The 8,378-nt window shown below is 49.8% G+C and overlaps 1 protein-coding gene across 1 annotated transcript; it reads left to right on the plus strand.

The window, feature by feature from the left end:
• Positions 1-4,705: 4,705 nt before the first annotated feature.
• Positions 4,706-7,005, plus strand: LOC123429865 (laccase-4-like). The gene is made up of 4 exons (XM_045113841.1): positions 4,706-4,889; positions 4,984-5,509; positions 5,607-6,584; positions 6,672-7,005. The coding sequence occupies exons 1-4, from the start codon at positions 4,785-4,787 to the stop codon at positions 6,800-6,802; spliced, it is 1,740 nt and encodes a 579-aa protein (XP_044969776.1). The 5' UTR covers positions 4,706-4,784; the 3' UTR covers positions 6,803-7,005.
• Positions 7,006-8,378: the final 1,373 nt, after the last annotated feature.

Below are 8,378 nucleotides of genomic sequence, written 5' to 3' on the forward strand. Positions count from 1 at the left end.
AGATTCATTTTTTATGAGTACAAACAATATTTGCAAGTTTGAAAAGCTTTCATGATTTTTATTTCTCTTAAAAAAAATCCAAAAGAAAAAAGATAGGAAAAAGAGAAAACAAATACCAAAAAAAAAACTGCAGGAAAAATAGGAAGAAAAAAAGAAAGGAAAAAAGGAAAAAAGATTAAAGATAATAAAGAAAAGAAGACCCACAAAAAAAATATAGCGGACTATAGATCTGGCTCATTGGTGCAGGTGGGGGTGCGCATTTAGGCCATGTTTCTTTAAAAAGTTCTAGGACTTTTTTTAGTCCTAATTAAAAAGTTTCTAGTCCCTACCCGTTTCTTTCTAAGGACTAAACATGGACTAGAGGTCATTAAATGACATACAAAAAGACGATGTTACCCCTAATAATATACTAGAAGTTATTAAATGACATGCTAAAAGTAGGGGCACTGTTGGAAAATGTGTCAAAAAGTCCCAAAAAGTCCCTCCTATAAGGACTTATTCCTTTAGTCCCAAATACCCCATTTTAGTCCCTAAAAGTCCCTCCTGTTTTTTTCACATGAGACTAAAAGGGGCTTTTTTTTAGTCCCTACACCAAAAAGTCCCTGGAAAGAAACACCCCTTAGCCGCTATCAACCGACTGGCACGGGGAATATAATGGCCGCGTAAAGAGCGAAATTACTAATTAAGGCTTACTCGTTGTAAAGGCCAATTAATGGGCTAGTTGTAGCAATCCGAGATTTTTGTTTTCATGATTTATTAATTAAATATTTTATTATTTAAACCATGCGTTCAAATATCGAACTGTTTTCACCATTCGATTTCTTGTGTCGATATCTCCAATACTAGAAACCGAAAACCCCAGAATAACCAAAAGCGAAAAAGCAAAACTGGAAAAATCGGCAACAAAAAATATAACGAATACAAAAAAGGGAGCCCGGAAGCACTGTTGTGGTTTTCACCTTTTCTTAGAAGCACATGCTGCATTTTTATCTTTTTTTAGGGAAAGCGCACACTGATCTTTTCATTGAAGGCATAATTGTCCTTTTCGTAGAATTACATGGTGCATTTTTTCCTTTTTTGGAAGAACCACAGGTTGTGTTGTGCTTGCCCCAAATCAACAAGCAGCAGGAAGATTTCAAAAAAAGGAAACCACGGCGAAGAAGTGCATGGAAAGACAGGAACTGAAAAACGTGGATCGGGTTGGGTGAGGCATCCTTCTCTCCGTTGGGAATTGTACAAGGAAAGAACTCGAGAACACACGTCAAAGATAGAGAGAGATGCCAACAACCTTGTCGAATTGTCAAGTGATCATGCAAACGTTGGTACATGCACATCGTATACTGATACTGTATTCGTATTGGACTGTAGTAGGTGAAGGAAAGCCAGTGCCACGAACTGAAGTTACTTTAGCGATTCTGTGGGACGTGTTTCGGAGGAAGCTAGCTATGCTGGTTGCTTTGGCGACAGTGACCGGCGGAACTAATTCTCCATTGTATTGTGCCTTTCTCCAGGAGGTAGCCAATCTTGCTGTACCATGCAAGTGATGTTTCTATCATTAAGCTGCAGAACCTAACTTTGACTGATGTTCTGCCTCTCCAGGAGCTATTTTTTTTTAGAAAAAAAGGATTACCCTCGGCTTTGCATTTGGACCATACATGCAGTTATTTCATTAATTATTCACAAAGATCTTACAAGTAGTATATTAGTTTGTCCGAAGCCACCATCTTAGCAACAACTATCGCTACTCCTAACCACTTGACGAAGGGATGACGATAGTCCAAGCCTAATACCAAACAGTCATCGCACTAAAACCTAACATCTAAAGCCGGAGGCCCCAACCGAGTCACATACTTGGTTGAGGGTACATACCGGCCTGACGCACTCTCATGTGTTGTCGCCGCCATCTTCCACCAATTTGTCTTCAAAGTAGAAACTGACACACCAACTTGCGAGACCTCTCTGCCATTGACGCCACCATGACGTCAGAGAGTGTCCACCTCCTGCATGAGTCCATCTCCGTGCATCACACGCCGAGTCTTCGTTGCTCCACGCTGCCGAGATCCACCGCCATCAATGAGTAAGATGAAGCACTGCTTCACCAAAGAAGTCGTCCACTTGTCCCTCAAGCCCGTGTACACCTCCAAGAATGACGTCCCTAAGAGGAAAATGACACCTGCGCACCGCCGTCATCCGATCTACTGATCTAGGGTTTCCCCCGGAGGTAGCGGATAGAGATCTTGAGCTTCTCCACAGCGATGCCCTCAATAAGGCAACGGCACAAAAAAGTGTCTCCTTCGCCGGACTTAGCAACAAGCCAAGAACTAGATTTTCACCCGGATCCGTTCGGCGAACCTCCGTCTCGCATCGTGCGCACACACGACCATCGATCTCCGTCACCGCAGAGCGAGCTAGCCACTCATGCCAGATCACATTTGACCGAAGGACCAACTACGCGTGCAGCTGACTAGCCCACCAAATCCATCCATGTCGCCGCCGATCCGAGGAGACGCAGCGCCATGGCCAGATGCAGCAGCTCCACCACTAGACATCTGCCGCCGCTCGCCGCCGGGAGCGAGCCGCCGCCACGAAGAGGCTCGGATCTGGGGACGCACATCCATGCACCTAGATGCCCCGCGCACCCACACGCGCGAGAAGGAGAGGCTCCTCCGCCACCGTCGTCAGCCGCCCGGGGATTAGCCCGAAGTTTTCCTCCAGCAGCGGTGGAGGGGAGGGTGGGATGGGGAGAGACCGGCGGCTAGGGTTGGGGCCCCTCGGCCGCCCGCGCGGGGGGCGGCGGAGGGGAGGGGAAGGGCGGAAGGGGGGTCTCTCAGTTTGCGACTCGAGAAATTTCCAGGAGCTAGTCTGGAATACCTTTTGAATTAAAAAAATGTAAACATCAATATTGATCGACTACTACGCAAAACAACATACCAAATCTGTTATATACTCCTTCCGTTTCTAAATACAAGTCTTTTTTTCCTGGCTGGACTGTTGGCACTGGCTGCAGTCAGGAAAGTTGCGGGCGATAGAGTGCGGGTTGGGACTCGCTCTCGCGACCGCGTCGCCCCCGCGGGTGACTGGTCGTGCCTGGTTCCTCCTCCTCCAGCTCTTCCCCACCCCTCCCTCTTCGCCGCCGGCATCGGCGCCCGCTGTCGGGCCTGGCCCGGCCGACGCTGGCGGCGATGGCCCCTGGACATTCCCCTCTAGGTTGCTCTCCGACGCAGGGCAGAGCGGGGGTGTTCCTAGGCGGCGGCGGTCCGACGTGGCGGCGGGGTTTCATGTTGCGACCTGGGAGATCGGCTGGGAGACGGCGTCGCCGTTGGCGGCGAGGTGGCGCGGCGGCACGGCCTGGCGGTGCCTGCTCGACCCAGATCTAGGCTCTTTAGGGCCCCATCTGGGCCTGGGCAGGCCGACGGCAGGACGGCTCGGCGGCGATGGGCTGTGCCGTGCTGGCGGCGCTGGCGCCGCCCTGCTGCTGCATGGCTAGCAGGGTTTACCGGGCCCAGTTCAGGCCTGGCCGGGCCAGGGGTGGCCTGGTTTACCCTGCTGCTGCGTCCGGTCGGTGACTGCGACGGTGCCGGAGGCAGGGGTCCTTCGCACGACGGCGGTGGAGGTGGTTCCTTCCCGTGCGGCTACAGTGTTGCTGCTCCCGTCGCCAAGCACCCTCCCTTCATCCTCTTGGCCTCATGGTGGTGATCTCATTGAGGCAGCGTGGTGGCGTCGCGGCCGTGGTGGCGCATGCTGGTGGGCGTTGGGTTGGCTGGTTGGCTCCGGTCTGGTTTAGGGGGGGGTGGAGTGCGGGAGAAATCCTTACCGGTTCTTCCGTCTCCGATGCGGTGACGCCCGCGGGTGCCACCATTCCTTCCTGGAAAGTGTCGGCGGTCTCCATCCCCCACACCCCTTCGCGTACCGGGGGAAACCCTAGGACACGTCCGGGCAGCAGCGTCATCGCATCCCTTGTTGGATGTGTTGCTTGGTACGCGAAGGATCGGAGCTTTGGATCGTGGTGGGTCGATTTCGGAGGATGCAATGGTTGTGGTTCATCCGCGCTTTGTCGAGCTGCCGGTGTTGGCATTTTTTTTCTTGTTTCTTTTGGTTTGTTATATGCTGCTCGCCATAGCGTTTGTTCTGTAATCGGTGTTGGTTGCTTTGTAATACAAAGCGGATAACCTTTTTCGATAAATATAAGTCTTTTTATGATTTTATTAAAAAACTACATACAAAGTAAAATAAGTGAATTTATATTTTAAAATATGTATATATACATCTGTATGTAGTTTTGTAATAAAATATCTAAAAAAACTTATATTTAAAAAGCGAAGAGAGAGTATACAGTAGGAAAGATTGACTCAAGACCACCAAGAAGCACAAAATCGACGTCCCTAGCTTTACCTACTTGTCGATCGGCGAGTGTTTTGCAGCGGAAACCGTACGTGACTAGGAGTAGGAGGCATGCAAATTAAACCAAAGGTGATGGATGGAATGCACTGGCTTTGGCTCCACTCCAAAGCTACAGAAACTCCAGCTAGCTCAAGCTCCTGCCTTGATCGTTCATCCACCGAATCACCTAACGAAAATTGACCACGTAGAAAACCTCAAAGAAATGGGACGGTGGTACGTAGCTGGTGGTACACGCTTGCCGCATCCTACATGTATGTATATATAAACTCAAGTACTTGTTCGAACAAAAGCATTCCATCCTCACCTGGCCATACACCTGCTCCTCAAGAGCTCAAGATCGATCAGCTAGCCGATTGATCGGGGCCTACTTGAAAACCCTGGCCATGGCGATTTCCTCCTGCCTTCCGTCTCCTTGCTCTCTCATCATGGCGACTCTCATGCTGCTCATCGTCCAGGCACAAAGCATCACTAGGCACTACAACTTCAATGTAAGTATATATATAGAGACGTCCACACGCATGGCCAACATGCATTTTCTCACATGGATGGTGCTCGATGGTCTTGCGATTGCGATCTCTGCAGGTGCAAATGGCGAACGTGACGAGGCTGTGCGCCAGCAAGAGCATCGTGACGGTGAACGGGGAGTACCCCGGCCCGACGCTGGTGGCGAGGGAGGGCGACCGCGTGCTCGTCCGCGTCACCAACCACGTAGCGCACAACATGACGCTGCACTGGCACGGCATTCGGCAGCTTCGTAGCGGCTGGGCCGACGGGCCGGCGTACATCACCCAGTGCCCGATTCAGACGGGCCAGAGCTACGTCTACAACTTCACCGTCACCGGGCAGCGCGGCACGCTGTGGTGGCACGCGCACATCTCCTGGCTACGCGCCACCGTCTATGGCGCCATTGTCATCCTCCCCAAGCTCGGCGTGCCTTACCCGTTCGTCGCGCCGCACAAGGAAGTTCCTCTTCTCTTCGGCGAGTGGTGGAGGGCGGACACGGAGGCGGTGGTCAGCCAGGCGCTCCAGACCGGCGGAGCCCCAAACATCTCAGACGCTTTCACCATCAATGGGCTCCCGGGGCCGCTATACAACTGCTCTGCCAAAGGTACATTGCGCTCACTTGCTTTCATGCATCCGTAGTCGTCGAAGATTTGTAAACCTTGTGACCAGTATGCTTACCATGTTTTCATGCCACATTGCAGACACGTTCAAACTGAAGGTGGAACCTGGAAAAACATACATGTTGCGTCTCATCAACGCTGCTCTCAACGACGAGCTCTTCTTCTCCGTCGCCAACCACACACTCACCATCGTCGAGGTCGACGCAGTTTACGTCAAGCCGTTCACCGTCAAGACCCTGATAATCTCCCCGGGCCAGACCACCAACGTCCTCCTCACAGCCAAGCCGCTCAATCCCAAGGCCAACTTCTACATGTCCGCGTCACCATACTCCACCATCAGGCCTGGCACGTTCGACAACAGCACCGTCGCGGGCATCCTCGAGTACCACAACCCTCGACGATCTGCCTCCGACTCAAGCTTCGACAAGGACCTGCCACTCTTCAGGCCGACTCTCCCAAGGTTCAACGACACCGGCCTGGTCACCAACTTCACCTCCAAGCTCCGGAGCCTTGCCACGCCGCAGTACCCGGCGGCCGTGCCGCAGTCGGTGGACAAGCGATTCTTCTTCACGGTCGGGCTGGGCACGCGCCCTTGCCCCGTGAACGCGACGTGCCAGGGGCCTACCAACACGACACAGTTTGCGGCCGCCATCAACAACATCTCCCTGGTGCTTCCTTCGACGGCGCTCCTACAGTCGCACTTCACAGGCATGTCTAGAGGTGTCTACGGGTCGAACTTTCCGATCATGCCCCTCTCACAGTTCAACTACACGGGGGTATCGCCGAACAACACCAACGTGGCCACCGGGACCAAGCTGCTCGTGCTGCCATTCAACGCGACGGTGGAGCTGGTGATGCAGGACACGAGCATCCTTGGCATCGAGAGCCACCCTCTGCACCTACACGGCTTCAACTTCTTCGTTGTGGGGCAGGGGTTTGGCAACTACGACCCTGTGAATGACCCGGCGAGGTTTAACCTCGTCGACCCCGTCGAGCGGAACACCGTCGGCGTGCCGGCCGGTGGGTGGGTGGCCATACGTTTCCTCGCTGACAACCCGGGTAAGCAGAGTTGCGTATACTATCTATTCATGAGACAGGATGTTTAATTAGCCTGTGCTCATATGTGTGATATGCATGTATCCGCAGGTGTATGGTTCATGCATTGCCATTTGGAGGTGCACACCACTTGGGGGCTAAGAATGGCATGGCTGGTACTAGACGGGAGCCTGCCGAACCAGAAGCTACAACAACCGCCATCGGATCTTCCCAAATGCTAGTCGGAGTCGGACACGATCAACCATGTTGATTTTTCCTCATTTGTTATCTGTTTGCTAACTTGCAAATGATTTCCCATTCCAAACATTTTAGTGTATTTAATTACTGTGTTGGTCTTGTAATTTTCTTGTATTTTCCAAATATTTTAGTACCTTGTAGTGACAAATGTTTTGACTCTTGGCGAATAAACAATGACATCAATTGAATGTTCAAACCCTTAAGCCATTTTTTGTGGTATTTCAGTTGCTTTATACCTCATTTGTTATTAAAATAAAAAGTGTCTAGAGCTCATCTAGATGAGATTAATTTGGTCTCATTCACCTCAAAATAAAAAGTGATATAAAATAATACTACAAATCTACAATCCATATCAGCACACACGCATCTTAAAGTATTACATCCAATGATCATAAAGATGAATGAGGCATAATTAAAAGTCAGCTAGATGAGTTCTAGCAAAATTGATTAAAATAAGTATTCATTAGTTTCAATGAAACTATTGCATCATCATTGGCTAAACTTACTTGAGTTAAAATAAGCTTCACCTCTTATTTTATTTTTACATGCTCGATGAGCATAAAAGTGCTACAAGTATTTGTTTTGAACCATTTGTTCCATAACCTATATCTATATCTAGTGTCACCTCTCAAAAAAAAAAGATTAGTGTTTCTCTGCCTTTCGCCAGTGTTGTTGTCTGTCCGCCTCGTCTCCGATGGCCTTAGGGCCATGGGGACACGATGGATTCCGACCTTTGCAAGCGGGAGGGCTTCATTTTTAGATGTTTTTTTAGTTTTGTTAAGGTTTTTGTCATGTACAGGAAAGCAAGACGGCGGGCGGCTCCCCGAAGATGGAATAAGGTTCTTCCTGTCTAGCCCCTATCCCCGTGGTGCGTCTAGCATCGTTGGTGGGCATGTGAAGGTGTGTCTCCGGCGGATTTGTCTTTGATGGATCTGCTCGGATTTGATCGTCGTTCGTGTATCTTCATGTTGGATCCTTCTAATTTATGCTACTCTTCATTGGCGGCGGTATTGTTCTGATGGGTGAGTCCTATGAGGCCTTAGCATGAAGACTTCCCGACTGTCTTTTACAACAAGTTTTGCCCGACTCCAACGAGGCAAAGGCGATGACGATGGCGCGTCTTCGGATCGTTTCAGTGCTTGTAGTCGTCACTAGATGGTCTATGAACCTGCATGTAATATTATTTTTTGAGTTTGTTGTATTGACATGATTGGACATGAATAGATCAGAAAATTTCCTAAAAAACCATCTGTTTCTCATTCTGAACTATTTAGCATTTATATTTATATTAGGAAGTTTCCATTTCCGAACGGAGATTGAATGTGATTTATCACACGACGTCTCCTTTTCAGTTTCTTATTTGGGCAGTGCTCTGCGCTGGTGCGCCGGTCAAAATTTTTGGCCGGCCGCGCGCGGGCCGTCGGATCCGCTAGCTACACGCGGGTCGTACCGTTAGATTTTCATGCAGTAAAATTTCTCGATGCAACAAATTTCGTCCACGATGCAGCAATTTTCATCCACGGTTGTAACAAAAATATAGTTGTAGCAAAAAAAAAATCA

Source organism: Hordeum vulgare, chromosome 2H (assembly GCF_904849725.1).
Source record: "Hordeum vulgare subsp. vulgare chromosome 2H, MorexV3_pseudomolecules_assembly, whole genome shotgun sequence".
Lineage (NCBI taxonomy): Eukaryota > Viridiplantae > Streptophyta > Magnoliopsida > Poales > Poaceae > Hordeum > Hordeum vulgare.